This window comes from Plectropomus leopardus, chromosome 12, assembly GCF_026936395.1.
Source record: "Plectropomus leopardus strain MGB_pleo_1.0 chromosome 12, ASM2693639v1, whole genome shotgun sequence".
NCBI lineage: Eukaryota > Metazoa > Chordata > Actinopteri > Perciformes > Serranidae > Plectropomus > Plectropomus leopardus.
This window is the reverse complement of record NC_142187.1, coordinates 20,719,467-20,740,255: the sequence shown is the minus strand read 5'-3', so window position 1 is coordinate 20,740,255 and position 20,789 is coordinate 20,719,467. Positions and strand designations below refer to the sequence as shown.

The following is a 20,789-nucleotide window of genomic DNA, read 5'->3' as shown; positions in this document are numbered from 1 at the left end:
CGGCTGGCATTGTGGAGCACTGAGCTCAGGAATAATTCTGTAGTTGGTGAGAGACCCTGACTTCCATCTTTTGGTGGTCATCAGACAGTCTTTGTCCAGCATGGGAGAAGCAATTATTCTTTTATGCAATGCTGTGCTTATCTCTGTTTTGTTATGATTGCTCATTTTGAATTTCTAGAGAATTTCCACTCTACAATGAAGGTGAGTCCTTTGTATTTGCTATACGTGATTTGACTTAACAGTAATTTAACAGTAATGAGAATTTAGATCCAGAGACTGCACAATGCATTTGTAGTTCAGTTTGTTAAACAGAATTTGCTGTTTTTAGACAAAGTAGGGCTGCAGCTAACCGTTATTTCTATTTTCAATTATTCTACCGACTATTTTCTTCAATAATCGGTGAATAGCTTTGTCAATGTCAGAAAATAGTGAAACATGCCCTGTATCATATCCCAGAGCCCAAGGTGTGACGTCTTCATATGGTATCTTTTATTTGACCAACAGACCAAAAATCAAAGCTATTTAGTTTATGTTTGACAAAGAAAAGCATCAAATACTCACATTTAAGAAGCATTTAAACAGCAAATATTTGGCTGTTGTTTTTTTTTTTTCTTAAAGGAGCAGTGTGTAATATATAGTGGGATTTCGTGGTGTCTAGCCATGAGGACTGCAGATTGCAACCTGCTAAAAATTCTCCCAGTTAATTTTTTTTCAGTGTTCATTGATTGCGAGGTTTTTACCAGGAACCAAATTCTCTGCTGAGGTCTCCTCTAAAACAAATGGACCCGATGATTTAAATGGATAAAAACATGAAATAAAGCAGTGCCACGTTACAAAAATTAGTGTTTTTGTTGTGCTCTTGCAAAGTTGGTGCTAACAGTGGCTGTTGTGAAAACGAGAATGGCCCTATTTAGAGCCAGTGTTTGACCATTCTGGGCTACTGTAGAAACATGGCAGAGACCCGGTCCCTATTTAGATATTAACAGCCCATTCTAAGGTTATGAAAACACAATTTTTATTTTCAGGTGATTGTATGCTTAAGAAAACATAATATATTAATCAATTTTGGCCAATATGTCCCCCTAAATCCTACATACTGGACTTTTGAAAAATGACTAAGAGCACTAATTAATTATCAGTTGGTTGATTTTCTGTCCATAAACTGATTGGTTCATTGAGTTATGATTATTATGTTGCCGTTAGTTTGATCAGAGACTGGAAATTCACAGAGTAGGAACATAGTATCTACACTGGAAAAATTCTGACAAAGAATACTGCTGTAATTTTATGTCTAAGCCAATGCAACAATTTTATTAACCTATTTATTTTGTGTGTTTGATCACAGGAAACATAAAGATACCATGAAGATTAAAGAGACCAACACAATGAGCATTCAAGCATTTGATTTCAGCAAGAGATCTGTGTCGCATCTCTAAGTATCTTCAGTCCATCTGTGGCCATATTCCCAGCCAGGACACTCAGTCCCTCCCCCCAGCCCTGACATTTGCTTCACCCTCTCCACACACTTTGTCTTCATGGAGGACTATGATGTGGAAATGGATGAGGAAGAGGAAGGAGAAGTATTTATGAGAAAGGCCACAGCTGGCCACTGGTGGGAGGACTGTGGAGACTGTGACACACAGCAGCAGAGCAGAGGAAGAGGCTGCATGGTTAACAGCCGCAGTTGGGCTGAGGAGCTCCAGGATATCTTCGCACCACAGGCAGAAGACTGTTACAGTGGAGAGGGAACCAGACGGCCCAGCATCTCTGTGAGTGACTCTCTTTCTCTCTTCCTGTCGGGGCCTCACAAGCACTGAATTACTCTAAGTCGATGTGCCCAAATTCCTCTGCGTCTTTCAGGGATTCAACAGTAACAGATAACAGATAACACACTTCTTAGAATAGAAATGCACAATCTTCAGTAGGAAATTATAACTACGAGCTGATAACATAGAAGAAGATACTCTCTGTACATGATAAGGGTGTGAACATTGTCCTTAGAGAAATACTTGAAATAGAAAGGCTGAGGATCAGGGGCCAACCCTGATCCTGATGACCGATGAAAGATGACACAGCACTGTGGGAACTAACTGTGTGTACATGCTTTTGTGTGCGTGTGTGTGTGTGTGTTTTTCTCTTGCACGTGCGGCCTCGTACACCCTTGTGCTTCCTTGTCTCTCTTACGGCTCATCACACTTGAATCTGTGATGTGGAATAGGGCTGGAGGAGACTCCTTTAGTAGACAAAACAAACAGTAAATGTGCAATTAGAAATTCTGCTTCGGGCCAGCGAGCAGTTGGCCAGTCAGAGCTGCTCAAAAGTGCTGACATTTATCAGAGGAGGCTTTTATTGATCAGCATTTTTTAATGGTTTCGTTTTCCAGGGTTGCAGTCTCATTTATCAGGCTATATTTAGCTTGGCCTTTTAGCCCAACACATTGCTCACTTTGCTTTGCAACCAATCATAGACCATTATTTCTGTAAATCTATAAGGTCTGCTCACTCTTATCAGCAGCTGTTATTTGTGCCTTTTCTTTCGATTAAAAGAAAGATGACGAAGAGAGGGGCGGAAGATGGAGGAGCAGATAACAGATCAGGAGAGCAATGGCAGCACTGAGCAGCTCTCTCTCTCTCCTCCTCTGCTTCCGTCTCTTCCCACTCTTTCCTCTTCCTCTCCCACATTCCCTCCTCCCTCCGCTCTCTGCTCCATCCCTCCCTCCCCTCACTGCTCCCTCCTCCCTCCCTTGCTCTCCTGCACGGAGCCGCAGTATATGAGAGGGTCTCCTGGGTCTAGCTTCACTGCAGTGTAGAGAAGAGGCAGGGCGGCTGTTTTAGTACGATGCGCTGAGAGGATGGTGCACCAGGAGAAACGCGTTTACCAGGTGTGTGGATCTGTGTTTGTGATTCTAAAGGGTGTAGAGTATTTAGTGTAATATTTACAGGTATACGTGATAGGTAGCCATCATGGGCGAGCTGCTGGAGATGAATCAGCCATAATGGATGCGTGGCTGTGTGATTGTGAGGTGGTGTGGGTGTGTTCATATGTGATCTTTACCTGTGTGTCTATGTGTTTACATCTCAGTAAAATCTGAAATAATTTCATTTTATTTGTGTGTAATCTACTTACAGGTTTTGTTCCATTACATAAATTAAAAACAGAGACCATAAGGTGATTTTTCTATGTCACATACTTTATTCTGGGAGGGTAAAATAGGTTGCATGTGTGTGTAGACATACTGCCGGTAAGGGGGGCATCTGAAACGGCTGTCTGAAGTGGATGAGCAGGAGACAGAGTGTCGGTTGGGAGAGTGAAGGCGACTAACTGTGATTTATGCTCTTACATCACAGCCTCATCTAATGATGCGTCACAAAAAAGAGAGAGAGAGAGAGAGGGTGTTTGTGTTGGGTGGGTTTTGATGTTATTTAGAGAGTAACATCCCTAATTTTAGAGGCGTTATTCAATGGTGGTGTGTCACAGGCGCACTCACACACACACACACACTCACGTAGGCAGCTGTAGGACATGTGGGAACAATCCTATAATATGAAAAATACTTTTCCTGTGGTGCCAGAATAGGAAATAATGTCATGCTGAAACATTTTGTTCAGTATTTTAAGGCAATGTAAGATTTACACATTTTGGATTTGTGTACCGGTAACTGACACAGTTTAAATGACCTAAATAATTTTGCAGTTGGTAAAGAGAAATTTAGATCTAAAGGCAGCTACACAGTGGAAGCTGAGATAAAGTGAAAATGATAAATGATTCAGGGTAGGAAATAAACCAAAGATGAAGAAAATGAGGAAAAGTGGACAAAATGAAATGAGGACAGTGAAACTCATAGATGCTGGGAAACTAAAAAAATTACATTTTTACTGTACAAGAAACAAGTAAGAGGAGAGGAGAGAAATGTCTGTCATGTGAGATTAAATACACGATAGCAAACAAGCAGCAGAATGACATATTTTGAACCATCAGCTGAAGGTGGATTACGCAGCATTTTCAGTTGTTAGTTGTAGTTATTTTACTGTGGATATTGGCTGCTGTCTTGATGATGATGGACAAGTGAGAAAATGAAGACCATTATCGATGCTTTACATCAATTATAGTCCTGTGGTTACAAGTGATTACCAAAGGCCGTAAAGCTAGTTGGGGCTGATGACTATGGTGGCTGACGCAAAAATGTGTATGGTCCTGTCTAGAGCCACTGTATGGTTTGTCCATTCTGGGCTACTGTAGAAACATGGCAGTGTAACATGGCAATCTTGAGGACGAGATAAAGGTAGACGCGGACCTGCTGCTTATGTACATATAAACAACTCATTCTAAGATAATGAAAATACAACAATGCTTATTTTTGGTTGCTAATACACTGGACACTGGACAAATACTGAAAAGCTCTATGGATTTTTGTTTTCCTTTTAGGTATAAATATGTATATATATATATATATATATATATATATATATATATATATATATATATATATATATATATATTTCCCTTCAGGTTGAAACAGGATGTTATTGGGGCACTGTTAATTAGGGTAGCTGCCTGATTAATTCGTTTTTTTTAAATTACTATTAGGACCATAGTCTGTCCAAGGCGGGACATATTGTCAGTCTATTTCAGGACTAGACAAATGCATCAATAAAAGAGCTGCAATAATTAATCAATTACTCGAATAGTTGTCAAATATTAAATAAATTACTAACTAATCTGATAATTGATTGATAGGTTTAAGTAATTTTAAAAAAGAAAAAGTCAAAATTCATTGATTCCAGCTCCTCAATCCCCTCAGTGTGAATATTTTGTGATTCCTTTACTCCTCTTTGACAGTAAACTGAATATCGTTGGGTTATGGACATACAAGACATTTGAGGACATTTTCCTCGGCTTAAGGAAACACTGATCAGTAATTCTCAGAATTTCTTACATTTTGTAGACCAAACAACTCATCAATTAATTGAAAAAATAATCAAAAGGATAATCAGCAATGAAAATAATTGTTAGCTGGAGACCTCATACCTGTAACTGTACCTGCATCATCTGCTATCTGGATTTTATTTACTCATGTTGTTTAACCACATTATATATTATTAACTTGTACATGCTTAACTGTATTTTATGTGTTTTTATCTCAGCGTTGTATGCTTTTAACTACCATACATTATATTCTCCATTCTTTTTATTATTCTAGGATGTCTAATAACATCAGGCAAAAGGACTACTGATGAAAAACTAGAAACTAGAAACTAAACTAGATCGAGTGCATTAACATTTGTTTTAATGTGGATATATTGTCCATTCTCAAATAAAACATACTACAAATTATAACACATTCAAAGCTAGGAGCATATATTTCCATTTTACCTGATCTGCATGTCTTTGAACTGTGGGAGAAAATCAGACCACCTGGACCTGCCAGACATGCATTTTAATCAGGTTGCAAATGCAGTCCAGTATTTATTGTTGTCCCTGTTTAACAGGAGTAACAGGATATTCTCTTTTTGGATGGTGGGCTGTAAAAAAATTTGGGCTGACAATTTGAACCTGATATTTTTGGGTTAACTGATTATTAAGAGAGTGTTATGTAGGGGTCGATGTCTAGCTGTTATCTAAGCTTATGGTGGTGTAGAAGGCCAAAGAACTGATTTTTAGAAATTTGTTAGCTAAGCTTTAACAGTGCATTTAACAAATCTATACAGTCATAATGTGAGCTCACAGCTGGATAATCCTAATGTGTGAAAGACAGGAAATTGGATTGACTTTGCTACATTCTTTCCATCTACCTACATAATCCATGTTTGTCCCTCCTCCTTAGCCTCTCTTTATTTTTAGCTTTAATTTGAATAGCAAACTACACTCTCAGTTTAATATTTTTTCTCTCAAGTAAGTCCCACTTGGTCAATCAAGCAGAGATGAAACAGCAGCAGCGCTGTTATTAATATTCTTTATATTCATGTATTTCTCTTTTTTCACCATCAGGCCCAGAGGAATGAGAGAGAGTCCATCAGGCAGAAACTTGCCCTTGGCAGTTTCTATGACGACGAGCCAGTCATCTACACCAGCTGCAGCAAAAACGGCCCGTCCTCCCGGTGGGTTTGGATAGAGTGTGTCTATATGTGTGTGTGTGTGTGTGTGTGTGTGTCTGTGTTTGTGCACTAGTACGGTTTGATCAATGAAGCCTTTTGAAGGCCAGTACCGATGTTTTTGTTTTTTTAGCTTTTGACAGCTGACAGGTCTTTAGATGTTCCTCCAGACTTTATTATTAGATGGATGGCAGGGAAACAGTGGGATACGCCCTGAATTGAATAAATGACTGATTTACATTGTTAATCTGTTTTAAATGTTCAGTGTGTAGGGTTTAGGGGCATATATTGGCAGAAATGGAAAATGATATAATAAGTGAGTTTTCTTCAGCGTATAATCAGCAGAAAATAAGAACTGTTGTGTTCTTGTTACTTTAGAGTGAGCCATTTATATCCTTTAAGGAGCGGCTTCTTTTGTTTTTCCCATATAAGGATCCCACTAATGTAGACCACATGACTGTCCAATGAATAACATGGACCTCCAACATTGGTGATTTTGAATTTTTGATTGAAGTGAATGTTTTTTTGTTCCTTAAAGGGTTCTTAAACAAACAAACAAAAAATATATATAAATTTAAACACATTGCATTTTCAAAATCACAAATACTTTCATTGGCCAAGTGTGTGTACACATACAAGGAATTTGTTTCTAGGTTTATTATTATTATTATTATTATTACTATTATTATTATTATTATTATTTGCATGTCTCTCAATGTAGGACAACATAGCTACACAATTAAAGGCCAAAAACAAGACTATTATGTAAACAAGTATGTGAAACATAAGGTGTTAATATAAACATCATTTAAGTTATTTTTATTATTAATATTATTGTTATCATTATTATGAAAGTACCAATAACCTACAATAGAAATAAAACATACAGCCACTCTGTGCAATTTAAGTGTTCTGTGAGTTGTAGCATTAGGAAATAAAATACTAAATGGACATGCATGGATGGGATGATTATATACAATATGTGCATGTACTTTATGTACAGTGTGTAGAATAAATACTGACAGTGACAAATAATATGCACATATTCAAATATTGGTGCATTAAAAAGTGTAAAATGATCCCCAATGATGGGAGCGGTGGATGTTTTAGTGTGACAGAGTTCTTGTCAAACTGATTTAATGAATGTATCTAAAGGATCAGAGCATTTTTTTCAGCTGTCATTTCGGAAATTAAGGATTTTCAGCTTTATAATGTCTCCCATTTAACTAAGTGGTCTGTTTTCTGGCATCTTTAACATCTTAAGTCATCTATGGCAAATATGAGCAGGTATTTAACAGCCAGGAGAGGGAGCTTTTCAGCAGCTCACTTTTATCTATCAACTCACCACTATCAGCCAAAAAAAACAAAAATCAGAAAGATAAAACTGATTTGATTGACTTCTAGGTGTCATGTGCAAATGACAGTAAAAGACAACGAGTCCTTACACAGTGAGTCGTGTAAGCGACAGTGCATCATTGTGCAATAATAGGGAGCTGAATAAATAAGTTGATTAATCCCATGTGTTTATGTGTTTATGTGAGACTGAGCAACAAACAGAGTAACAGAGGAAGTGATTCATGCCACAGATAAGAAAATGAAAGGTTTCCCTGAAAGTGCTGTTTACAAGCAGTCCAAGGGAACTCACTGGACTGAACAATTTTACAGCCGCAGAACAAAGAAACACAAATATGGAAGGGGAGGTGGCAAAGTGGTTAACCTCTGATGCGTGATAAGTTGCCGAGATAGAAACTTAGCGATGTCCCAGCTTCATGAGTCACACAGAATTAAACAAATTCTCACGGTGGGACACTGAAGAGGAAGTTTTCATTATTGGAATTCATACATGTTTTCCTATGAGTCCTAACAGTCCAAATAGAAGTAAACATGATCAACTCTCCAAAATGAAAAACTAGATTACTAAAACTCAAATTCATTTTGTCCTAGGGCAGGGGTCAACAACCTTTACAGTCAAAAGAGCCATTTTTGACCAAAAAGAATTTTAAAAACCTGTCTGGGACCGCAAAACATATTTAAGCCTTATAGTTATTGTCTAAATAAGTAAGTACCGTTATTGAGGTTCAGCAAAATTTTGAAGAAAAGGTGCCAGGCCATAGATGGATGACACAAAATTTAGTTCAGTTTAATTTAATTATTCAGTAGGTTTTCCAAAAGTGGATAATGTAAGCATTTATTTACACCTAGAACAGAAAATACATAAACAAATGTGAAAAAAAATTCATTCATTTTTCTTTCTTTCTTTTTTCTTTTTTTTGTGTCAAAGCCATTGGGGACCAATAGAGAGGGGCTAAAAAGCCGCATGTGACTCCAATGTTCTGAGTATGTGGGTACATTTCCTGTTTATTGAAAAAAAACCATTTTGTGGGTCCACACAATCAGGTTCCCGTCTGTGGAGCAACTTTAGACTTTATACTTGATAACATGTTAAGTTTGAGACTTATGGCTCTGGTTTCTGGATTTGAGAGCGCGTAGCTTATAATGATTCTGATATCTACAGCACTTGACAACTCCCACCAAAACAATCTGGATTGATAAATAGCACTACAGGTGAGAGGAGGAAAAAAAAACATTTTTGATTTGGGGGCGAACTATTCCTTTAACTATCTGTCTAATGCCAAAATTAGACAGATCTCCCATTGAAAACTGTGCCAGCAACTGCCACAAAAAGCAATGAATGTCATTAACTGTTTTCATATTAAATAAAATTATTAACTAAAATTATTTTCATATATCAGAGATTATTGATTTTTTTTTATTTACTCAGATATTTTATCATTTTTTGTTTTGTTTTACATGATAATTCTGCACGTTTGTGTGTATAGTCTTTTCTATTTTCCCCACTGTTAATAGTTTTACTGCCCTTCATTTTGTGTCCTTCAGTCTCTGCGCTCATTACTAATTGCAAAATGATTCCAAATATGGATTGGATTTGATGTACATAAGGGATATGACAAATCAAATCAAAATATAGGAAACTATTGCCCACAATGTTGATATTTCACATTTGATTTCGAGGTTTGCACACACACGCAGTGGAAGGAGTTGCATTACATCAAACACAAGCTGGTTAACCACAGCCACTACACCTACAACAAGACTCTGTTTTATTTCCATGACAGCTTTGACCTCTGGTGACTCTGTGGCACCTTGACTTTTCGAGGGGGCGTTTATTATATTCATCAATGGGGCCACCCCACATATGCTCCTGGCTACTGTTTGAGGAACTTCAGAGCTGCCTGCGGCTCAATTGCTGCTGAAAGAAGAAGTGGTGCCTGATATAACTCCGCAGCTCTGATTGGTGGAACTGGAGTCATGTGACTAGCCGAGGTGAAGGTGAACCCTCTTGAGTTTAGTTTGGGGTGGAAATTCCAACGACACCCTGTCTAGTTTGTGCTGTTGTATAAGTTATTGTTCTCATCCCGAAGGTTAGTTTGGGTTGTTAGGTTCTTTCAGTCAGAGTCATCGTGATCTGGAACTGGGTGAATGGTGTTTTGAGCTCCTGGAAAGGCTGAGGTTGAGATGCAACTGCCTGATGAGATGTTTGTGGTTTCAGTCATTTCATTAAAGCTCTTGTTTCAGATGGATTATGTCATAGACTGTGACATCACTGACATGAATGCACCATAAATTATATAGTGTGTAACATTCCTGTGCAGTTTCCCACTATGCAATATTTAATGTGCAATAACATTTCTATATTTTAAAGTAAAAATACTACACGCAATGTGTGTATTACTTTCATCCTGTGTAACTGTCAGTCATGGACATACAGTATCTTTATGAGTAAAAGGTGTGTAAAGATTTTATTTTATTTTTTTTTATCTAATTTGAATTTTGTATTATCTCTCCATCACACTTTTCCACTTTCTTCTGACCCTTAAGCTTAAGCATGTACATTTGTGTGGGATTAATACAACTTTTTATCATATCTTAATGGCCAAAAGTATGTGGACCCCCAAAATAACCGATATGTAACTGTCGGAGGTCCAGTGTGTAGGATTTAGGGAGATATCTTGGCAGAAATGGAACACAATAAGTACGTTTTTTTGTGTATATTCATCTGAAAGTAAGGAATCGTGTTTTTAACATAATCAACACTGTGGTGTCACAGTGAAGTTGACCTTTGACCTTTTAGATAAAAAGTCTCATCGGTTTCTCATCACAGTTTTGAAATGTTGTCAGAATTAGCATATGAATTGTTAAGGTCAAAAACATGTTTTGTGAGGTCACAGTGATCTTTGACCACCAAAATCTAAATAGTTTGTTTATAGATGATTGTGCCAAATTTGAAGAAATTCCTTCTTGAGATATTATTACTGAACAGCAATAATATTGCTGACATTATTCCTCATAAACATATCATTATTGCTGATGCTTCATGACTTGTTTTGTTTTTTATCACCCATCCCTTTCATTATGACATGAGTAATTGTTGACAATCTGAAAAAAAGGTCCTCTTTAAAAAATATTTCTTGTGTAACAGTGTCTGTCAATATTTTGATTAAGAAAAGCAAAAAACACAGCAGGGCTTTTCCTGTCTTGTGCTGTACCAAAAAAAAATTCCTGTGGACCCCTGGTGCATGATGCACAGCGCACTATAGAAGCCTGCCAAAGGATTTGATTATAGTTTCACCTTTTTTTGTGGAAATTATGGTGATCACCTAAAATGTTTGTTGTTATCTATTTTTTTTTAATTCTGTGCTTGAAACTTTTGCCAAAATATTTCATGGTATTTTCACTTTCCACTCATATCTTCAGGCTCAATTCTGTAAATTATCTTTTAGGATCATCTTGTTAAGGATTAATATACATACCTAAATTCCAACAAAGTCCTATGTTGTGACTCTTTCATTAAAATTGTGTTTTTTGTTTTTTTTGTGCGTGAAATCAAAACAATCATCAGTTATTTCCTTTACCTTACAGGTTTCATTTTGTCTGTAAGATCAACATTTCCTCTCATTTTCTTCATTCTTTGTGTTTTTCAGACTGCAGAGTGGAGTGAACCTGCAGGTATGTTTTGTCAACGACAGCAGCAGTGACAAAGACAGCGATGCTGAGGACAGCAGGACAGAGACCAGTCTGGACACACCGCTGTCCCCTGTGGTATGCACAGCTCAGATAGTCTCTGTGTGTTTGTGTACGTGTTGCATGTATGTTCCTGTCTCGTTTCACTACTCTTATTACTCTTTGGAATAACCATGTGTGTGTGAACAATTGGCCATTACATCATGACATCACTTACACGACTTCCTCTCCAGAGCAAGCAGAGCTCATCGTTATCGGACCGGGACACGGCGGAGGAGGACTCGGACCCGTTAGATGACTGCGGAGGGTTCTGGCGGGTGCAGCGGAGGCTGCAGGAAGAGGCCCGGGTGGCGCTAGCTCTGGCTCGACCCATGGCCCGTATGCAGGTGGAGGTGGAGAGGCAAATCCAGCTGCACAGACGCTCACCTGTGGCTGACTTGGTTAGTCAGTCAGAGAAAGAGAAATACATATCAGGGGATTTGTGTGTGTGTTTCGAGCTCTTTGCTACTTCTTCTTCTGTGAGAATTGCTTTTTGGGAGATGATCAGGACAATGAAATATCCCTACCACATGTGAGGGGGAAAATGGTAAAAATAGAGTGACTAACTACAACTTGCTGTTACAATGAGCAATAAAAATGACAAAGGTGACTTGCATTGCCTGAAGAGAAGGTCAGTCAGGGTTTATTATGTGCGTGTGACCAAGAGAAAACCCCTGATACTACAGAACAAGAGGGCAGCAATTCTGACACATGCTAACCCATATATTTTTATATTTAATAATAATGTTTTTGTATTAGTTCACATTCTGAACTGTTTTACACAGTTTGGCACCCAGTAATTTCCTGTATGTGTGTTTACATTGCACGCAGCTTCCCCATCTGCCCCACATCAGCGAGGGCTTGATGAAGAGGAATCTGAGGCGAGGAGACATGAGGGACATGAGTCTAGGACAGCTGCAAGTCATCACAAATGACTTACACTCACAGATTCAGAGTGAGTCGATTAACCTACACACACACACACACACACACACACACACACACACACACACACACACACACACACGAGCTTGCACATGGGCGGATTATGAAACAATAGGCCCCTGGGCACAGATGTGCAAAAGGCCCCACTATCTCTCCTTACACAGGAGCAAGACATGCAGACATTGTGGTCGTTTTGCTTCTCCATATGTTACTTTTATGTCTCCTTGTGGTTGTTTTGTGTCTCTTTTAATTAATTTGGTGTCACACTGAGGTAATTTTGTATCATTTCTTGGTTGTTTTATGTCTCTTTGTGGTCACTTTGAGGCTGTTTATCCTGTTTTTGTAGTCATTTTATGTCTCCTTACAGTTCCTTTGCATCTCTTTGTCGTCTCTTGTGTGTCTTTGTAGTCATTTTGTGTCTCCCTGTGGTTGTTTTGTGGCTCTTTTTGGTTGTTTGGGTCTCTTTGAGGTTATTTTGTGCCTTTTTTTATAGTTTCATGCCTTTTTGTCATCATTTTGTGTCTCTCTGTTTCCCCCTGTTTTTGTAGTTATTTTGTGTCTCTTTGTAGTTTATTTGCCCACCTTTCTGGCCATGTTCAATTCATTTCACTTTTACTGTCATATTACTATAAATGTACATGCAGACTTTCTCAGAGATCTCAGGTGCAAATGTAAAAATAAATGACATTTAACACCAAAAAAATCCTCACTATCAACAAAACAATCCTAAAAACAAACACAGTCCCTGAAAATGTTAAAGAATATAGTTTAAAGTGCCCAGTAAAGGTATAAAGATAAAAAGTGCCAAGTGTTGTGTGCACAGTACAGTCAAAGTGGTTTAATTGCAGATAAAGTTTTGTGACTCTGTAGTCATTTTATGTTTCCTTTTTGTTGTTTCAAAGTTATTTCAAGTATTTTTTCCCTTAACGTTTCTGTCGACTTGTGTTCATTCTTTCTTACAAGAACATTACTGATCAAATCCAGTGAAATGATCACCTTCAATAATGCGTTAGACTTTATTAGAGTTAATGACATGTATGATCTGGCGCAGGTCTCAATGAGGAGCTGGTGCAGTTGCTGCTGATGAGGGACGAGCTACATGTGGAGCAGGACGCCATGCTGGTGGACATAGAGGACCTCACCAGGTGAGTCCTTTTTTTATCCTCCCACTCTGCTCTTTGTCTTTCTATCTGCGGTGTCTACAAATGTTGTGTGAGATGAGTGGAATATATGAGCTATATTTGCGGGTTTAATGAGTGTCTGTGCTCACTCTAACGTACTTCCTGTCTTTGTTGTGACAGGCACGCTCACAGCCATCAAAGGCACCAAGCAGAGAAAGCAATCTCTAAATAAACACCTCGTCTACACGTGTGTCCATCTGCACGCCATCTTACCTCCCGCTCCATGGACTGTCACTAGTGTTACTAATGAAACTCCATCTGTGCTGACTGTTTCTGGAGAAATTAATACACCATAATATAAACACACACAGATACGCCACATAATGTAGGCTATTGCACCACAGGATGTTGTCGAAGGACAGGGGACATCTGAGAGAAGCTGAGTGATCGCTGATTTCAGTATGGACACAGTTGAGTTTGTGCAGGCTTTTCACTTCCACTCAGCACGATTACTCATGCCATCTTTTATAGAATTAAGGGAATCCTCTCAATGTAATTGCATCCCCTAACCCTGATTTACCTCTTCATGATTTTGCACGGTACACTCATGTATTTTAATGCTGGGTTGGAGAGAGCGCCTGCACATCTTGTTTCTCCCTTGTCTTCAAAAAGGAGGATACTTTATCAGAAGTTTGTCTCTATAATAATCAAGGGGACTGATCAGTTGATCTGTTGACATAGCCTGTTCACCTGTTTATCATTACTTTCACTATGAGCACTGTGTCATCGCTGTTCAACACCGGAATTCACTATTAAATGTCTACTGTCCGAGCTGTTGCAATAGAAAACAATGAAAATATTCTGCGCTGAATTGCAGATTAGCTTCTCAGTGGTGTTTAAATGCTGCTGCAGCTTCACAGACGTCTTGTAATTCAATAGCTGCTACAGTTTCCACCTGCTTCAAAGATGCATTTAGAGCTGTACTCGACAACATTTTGAAATATATCTGAAAAATTTGAATTTGACAAAATGCTTTTATCTCTTAAATAGGCAAAATGAGGGGACAAAAATTGTTGGTTAATACATAAGGATAAAAAAAATGCAAAAGTGGAGGCATGATAGCCCCTGAATACAAATATGCAGTCACGTGAAATTTACTGATGATAAAAAAACATATAAAACAAATATATGACTAAAATTAACACTTAAACATATATTTATTTTATCTGCTCAGAGGGTTTATGGACATACTGTATGTAATGTTAAAAGATACTTTATTAAAAGGATGAAGAACATGCCTTGTTGTCTGGCTGTGTTTAAATGTTTTCACTCTCAGCTTTTTAAGAATGTTAATTAACACAAAGTCGAACTTTCCTTTTGTATTGTATGCTTCACTGATAATTGTACTGTATGATGATTGTAAGAGAAGATTCCAGTAATAAATGTTTCAAGTGTGTGATCTTTGTTCATATTTGACTGGTTTTCAGGAGAGTTCATTTGCATTTTGAGCTCTGGCTAAATGGGTTGATGTCATTCACTGTAAATCTAAATGATTAAAAATAAAGATAGAAATACTTTTGAGTTCAGCTAGGGAAATTGAGCTTGCTCTCATTCACATATTCAGCCTTTGCTCATTTGCACATTCACACTTGTGGTGACACTTACGCAACTGAGTTTTGTGGAGGATTACCAAGAGCAAAAGGGGAACAAGTCTGACTGTGGCCACAAAAATAAAAATTACTTATACTCATCATTTGATCTACATGATTATTATTCACCTATTCTTGAGAAATAGGACAAATCATATCCCACCCAAAAAAAAAAGCCTCATGACTGTAACTTATGAGCAGAAGACGTATTACATTTTTAAAGGATATATATACACATATATACAGGTACCTTAAATAAAATAATTTAAAACTGTTTGATTAGACAAGTTCTTCAATAATCTTGTATTCAGTACAACAAGACTTTTTGTGTGCCTGACAGTTAACAAAATTCAAGTCTTCAGCTGCAAAATATGCTATGTAAGGAAAAATTAATTTGGCGGGAGATTGTCCCATAACAAGATTTCAGACTTAAGACTTTTTTTTATTCTTGAACAGTGGGACAAAACCTTTTCTTTTTTTCTTTTTTTTCTTTTTCTTTTTTAAAAATCTACTCTCCAATTATGTTGGGAAAACATGAGTGGATTATTAAAGGGTAAGCAAAGAAAAGAAAAGAAAATTTAATAATTCCAATAATATGTATATTTTACAAATACTTCAAAACATTTGAACTACAGGAATTCATTAATAATTTCCATGTCAGATAGCTGCTCAGAATTTTTGATTATTTATAAAATTGTGATTTTTCATTCATTAAAATAAACCAAAGAATTTAAACTTAACTTAAAGAACTTAAAGAATCTTTACGTATATTTTTATACTTGAAGCTAAATTACAATATGACATTTTGGTTTGAGTTATTGAAAAAAATCCACTATTTTAATTATTTTTTCTAAATACATAATGACTTTATAGTAAGGAAATCATTGTTATCTAAAAAGGCATCATAACTTCTTTCAGATCATACTAGACATTGCAGTTGATTGATCTGTTTGTATCTGTCTGGAATTTAATATTAAATGTGTTTTTTTCTGATTATTGATACACTGGACATCAAAGGTATTAAAAAATGTTAGATGTGGCTGCGCGAGATTACCGTTTAAAAAACTATAACATAGAATGCTTTCACTCTTCACTCTTTGGAAATGTCAACAATGAACAGTCAGTAGTGTGAGCTTCATTGTGTGTTAATTCCAGTTTCACCGGAGCATTGGGTGATATGGGGGAAAATTACACAAACTTGAGTGTGCACTTTCATTTTACAGTAAGGTGTCAACACACTGCTGATTGGTGAGGGAAATCCCTGTGTCAGTCTGGGTATAAAACACTTAAGGATGTCTGACTTCAGTCAGTCACACCAAAGAATCTGAAGTCTTATCCAAGATGCCTCTCGTCAAGCTCTGTGAGTATAACAAACCTGACTGAACAGTATTTTCTTTTTGCAACAAGTAACTGAAGATTTACAATATTTTTTTCTATTTTTTTCTCAGACTTCACTCCTATGCTGCTGCTCCTCGTGCTCAGCTGCTCTCAGGTCAGTGAGACTGTGCCAGTAATAAGTAATGGACCAATGACAGACTCCTGTGTTTTCTACGCACGCACGCTGCTACAGAACATCACTGACACACTCACGCAGGTACAAGACGAAATTATTTATTTCTACACTGCCATCTTTAAACTGTATGTTATTCATAGTTTTATTTTTTTTCTGTCTGTGTGCTAGAACAACCTGTTCAATGGAATCAACTGCACAAAGCTGAGTGTGGATCTGAAAACAGAGACCAACACGCCATCTGTGTGTGCACCAAAGGTAAATTATAACTCTTATGTAGGTATTTTTTAAATTAAATGCATAGTACAATACTCCATTATGACAATGATGAATTACTGTCATTATTAAAACCCAAATAAATCAAACTGAGCTTGCTCTTGATGTGTTTCTGTGAAATTAAACTGTGTTTGTCCCACAGGGAACAACATGCTCAGGGTTTGTTGAGTCAGAATTTGATCAGGTAAGTTATTCTCCATCTCTGTGACAAATATATTAACAATACCTTTTTTTTATTGTTTTACTTTTCTGATTTTACGTCTCTTTTATGAGCCAATGAATTATTTTAGTTAGACTTTCAAATGCGCAGATTTAATATAAGTAGAAAAGAAACAGCCTTTGACACATTTTCAGCAACTGTATTTTGCTCTCAACACTCAGTTTGCACTTTATTAGGTACGCCTGTACAATTTAAAACAATCTGATACAATAAAAGCCTGCTTTTATGATGCTTATAATATTCAGCTTTTTGTTACCACAGTCATAGAGGGTTTAATCAAATTTATGTTGTAGCTTTTAGTCATAGTTATGATGTACAAAAATGCATTATATCATTATATTGAGAGGTGTCTCTAATGGGGAAGAATAAAAAAAAAGATGAATGAATGCTGCCTTTGAATTGCTGATAGCTGGGTTTAATGATAACAATTTTACCTAGTCTGGGATGATTTTTTTTAATTTATCAAAAATAAGCCCCTTTGAATAATTGCTCACAAAAAATAAATAAAAAAATACAAATCAAATAAAATTAACACAGACAGCCCTTAAAAAAAGAAGAAATAAGTGCCTTTACTATGTAAAGTGAGGAAGACTCATTTTATCTTAATTACTTAAGAAGATATAGACACTGTATCTAGTGTGTATCAAATTATGATGTGCTTTGTTACATTTAGTTTATGTGCAGATATGTTTTTTATCCTTTCTTTCTTTTTTTTTTTTTTTTTAGAGATGGTTGTATTGTTTATATTGAGGTGTTGTTTGTTTAACTGATCCAAAATTAAAATGACAAAAAACAGACCTCAATAATAAACATATAATTTAAATTACACATTTCAAACAATGTAAACCCCCCCCAACTACACTAAACATTATGAACCTTATAAAGATAGATATTGCCATACCGTTCGTTGTACAATGAGTGTGTATACACTATGTATCTGTACATATTGTCTTTACAATTATCTTTGTTATTTTTCCATCCAGGAGTCATGCCTGACAAACATTGGGGAGGATCTGCATCACTACTACAAACTTCTTGCTGCACAGCCGGACCCTGACAATTTACTGGCTTCAACTGTTCTTGTAAGCCTCAGAGAGCTCATGGAGGTAACTAACCAACAGTACTCAGCTTTAGTGTTGTTCAGTGGTACAAAGCTATTACCATCAACACCGACTGTCTTATGAGGGACTGTAAAAAGCACAAGGATTTGTGTTTAAATAATACATGTAAAAAGTAATATGAAAAGTTGAAAAGGTAGGTTACTGCTAAAATAACTGTCTGAAATCAGCTGCCGGTGTTTCGATGAACAGCCACATCTGGTGTAATACAGAAAAACTCACGAAAGACATTATCCCTTTTATAGAACTGCTTTACATGGTCTCTACCAATGGACTTGGCCACAGGCGAGGTAAGAGATGTTTTAATGCATGCCATAACTGTGATTTTCATGGTACGATAACCATCTCAAAAATATTGTGCTATATATATATATATATATATATATATATATATATATATAGAATTAAAACTTGGACCCATTTAAAAGTGTGTGTGTAAAAAGTCTCTAATGCAGGTGAAATTCTACATTTCTTTCAATATCGTAGATCAGTAAATGTATACGATATGATAACTTTCAATTTTAAGACCATGGTATACACTGAAACCGGTATACCGCTACAACTCTAGTAGTTTGTGTGTTTTTTCTTTGTTTTTTATTTATCTACGTTTCTCTAATTTCAAACTTTTAGGAGGCACTGAAAGAGGTGTCCCTTGGGTATCTTATTAAAACAAGATTTTGTTTTCATATGAACCTCCTTTGGGAGAACAATCTAATTGTATAAAGCAGTTTTATAATCCCTCCGTGTGTCTTTAAGGCTGCTGCAGACCGTGAAAGCACCTACGACGAGAGACTGAACCTCTGCAAAGTGCTGAAGGGCTTCTATGTGCGCAGTATCACAATCAACAGAGCCATTGCATACGTGAACTCCGGAGAACACACTAAATGAGTCTTTGAAATGTAATAGATCAGAAGTATCAAAATCCAGATAACACTTCAGTCAACTGCATAACTGTTTAAGAGTACATATCTTTTATTTTTATGTAGTCATGTAACTTATACATCAAGATGATGTGTTAATGTACTCTATTATAAAGTGTATTTACAGACTATATGTTATTTATTTATTAATGATATTTGGACTATTTATTTTTAACTATTTATTTTTATTCACTTGGTTCCAAGAATCACAAAATAAATATTTTTCCTGCATAAATCTTGCTGATGTATCATTCATTTACTGTTATTTAATCAAAAGACACCCTGACACATCATAGAGCAGCAGAAATATCTATGTGGAAATGAGATAAACATTGTAGCACTCCCAGTTCCCTTGTCTTGAAGTCAATGGGTTTTCTGAATGGATAAGGTCTGTGGTTAGCGCAAGCTTAAGAGACTTTCAAGTTTTCTTCTCTGACATAAAATTCATCAAAATAAATAAATAAATAAATAAAAATACCCCAAATGCCCAACTCATAATTTCAAAAGCTTTAATGTGTCTTAAAAAAGGTGGTTGCTAACAAGTGGCTAAATAAAACTACAGAACATCATCAGGCTGAACAGGACTTTACAGCTTTGCTGTGATGGCAAAGTTGAATCATGCAAATATAGTGTAGTTAGTTTATAGCCTTTCTGACAATTGCATTTAGGATTCAAAAATCATAAAGGTGGTGTTAATTTCTGAAGACTATCTTGCTGAACAAGATGTGTAATACTAACTTTTGTTTGCCACAGATCTTATTTTCTGCAATAATCCAATAACCAATGTAAAAATCCCATTAGCTTTTTGAGGAGGGAACCAGGGCGTTGCTAACTTCTGTGTCCGCCTATCAAAAACTTCATCCCTGCAGCACCCATTGCGCATATTGCTCAAGTGGACTTTTCTCAGCCAGAGGTGGTTAATGTATTGCAAAAACAAAACAATATATGTGATTTACAGAAAATATTTGAAATTGCTTAAGTTGATATAAGTTCTCATTTCTGATGGTCTATTATTCCTAAAAATGTGATTTCCTTGAAGCAGTAGACTACACTACCCACTTGACTATTTCCCTGCAGTCACCTGAGCACCACTAGCTTGAGCTTTGTGAGAATTTAACTCATAGATGGCTACATAGTTGTTTGTTCACACTTCATTTGGAAAGTCCAGTTGACCATAATAATGTCAGTAAAAAGTCTTTTGATGTTCATAAGGATGTGAAAGTCAGTCAAAACATACTCAATGTCTGGTTTGGAGTTTGGATTCATTCATAAATGATATATTTGAAATGAGTCAGTGTTACCTAAATGATAGGGTTGGAGTCTATAGAAAAACAGCACATACTCAGCAGTAGAAAATCCTGATAAAGTGTTTTTCATGATTCCACTGACTGAACTGACTCATCTTACTTTTCAATTAGCACTTTTGGGCACTTTATTTTGGGATCTGATGTTTCGAAAGGACAGGTATGCCATGCAAGTTGATCATGAAAACCTCACTGAAAGTGAAAAACGGCTCCTTGTTTCAATTTGTAGCCCTTCCATATTCAGTGGAAGTGGCACTGCTGAGGTTTGTGGCTGCTGGGGTTTGGAGAGACCTGTGACGTTCTTGCCACAGAAAAGGTGTGAGAAAATTACTGAAAAAGAGGATCAGAGTCAGACACAGGATGGTCAGAAAGAGCAGGACATCTGAATACATGCGGTCAGGAGTGGATTATGAGATGATGGGTCCCTGGGCAGTGATGTGCATAGGGCACACAGAGGTTGTGGTGGTTCTGTGTGACTTTGTATTTGTTTCAGACTATTTAAAGTAGGCTAATTTTGTGTCTTTTTTTGACCTTTTGTGTCTCTTTGTGGCG

The 20,789-nt window shown here is 36.8% G+C and overlaps 2 protein-coding genes across 4 annotated transcripts; both read left to right on the top strand.

Moving 5' to 3' along the window:
* The first annotated feature begins 1 nt into the window (after position 1).
* On the top strand, positions 2-14,696 carry LOC121951593 (schwannomin-interacting protein 1). 3 transcript variants are annotated; one of them, XM_088085440.1, is made up of 8 exons: positions 2-205; positions 1,438-1,769; positions 5,989-6,098; positions 11,096-11,213; positions 11,369-11,575; positions 12,006-12,129; positions 13,171-13,264; positions 13,421-14,696. In XM_088085440.1, exons 1-8 carry the CDS (start codon positions 124-126, stop codon positions 13,470-13,472), a joined length of 1,119 nt encoding a protein of 372 aa, XP_087941566.1. In that variant the 5' UTR covers positions 2-123; the 3' UTR covers positions 13,473-14,696. The 3 variants fall into 3 exon arrangements, with proteins under 3 accessions (XP_087941566.1, XP_087941565.1, XP_042353909.2); XM_088085439.1 differs by lacking the exon at positions 2-205 and having other exon boundaries at positions 1,400-1,769; XM_042497975.2 differs by lacking the exons at positions 2-205; positions 1,438-1,769 and adding an exon at positions 2,724-2,881.
* A 998-nt stretch (positions 14,697-15,694) lies between these two features.
* On the top strand, positions 15,695-19,266 carry LOC148188096 (interleukin-12 subunit alpha-like). Its single transcript, XM_088085250.1, has 6 exons — positions 15,695-16,483; positions 16,571-16,657; positions 16,818-16,859; positions 17,879-18,001; positions 18,259-18,303; positions 18,770-19,266. Exons 1-6 carry the CDS (start codon positions 16,349-16,351, stop codon positions 18,899-18,901), a joined length of 564 nt encoding a protein of 187 aa, XP_087941376.1. The 5' UTR covers positions 15,695-16,348; the 3' UTR covers positions 18,902-19,266.
* The last annotated feature ends 1,523 nt before the right edge of the window (positions 19,267-20,789 follow it).

Bases quoted from the DNA above. Each gene is read 5' to 3' on its own strand.
- LOC121951593 (XM_088085440.1), top strand. From the start codon at position 124: ATGCAATGCTGTGCTTATCTCTGTTTTGTTATGATTGCTCATTTTGAA. The intron at 12,130-13,170 runs GTGAGTCGATTA...GATCTGGCGCAG, and splicing joins CTTACACTCACAGATTCAGA to GTCTCAATGAGGAGCTGGTG. The intron at 13,265-13,420 runs GTGAGTCCTTTT...TTGTTGTGACAG, and splicing joins GACATAGAGGACCTCACCAG to GCACGCTCACAGCCATCAAA.
- LOC148188096 (XM_088085250.1), top strand. From the start codon at position 16,349: ATGCTGCTGCTCCTCGTGCTCAGCTGCTCTCAGGTCAGTGAGACTGTG. The intron at 16,860-17,878 runs GTAAGTTATTCT...TTTTCCATCCAG, and splicing joins TTGAGTCAGAATTTGATCAG to GAGTCATGCCTGACAAACAT. The intron at 18,304-18,769 runs GTAAGAGATGTT...TGTGTCTTTAAG, and splicing joins TGGACTTGGCCACAGGCGAG to GCTGCTGCAGACCGTGAAAG.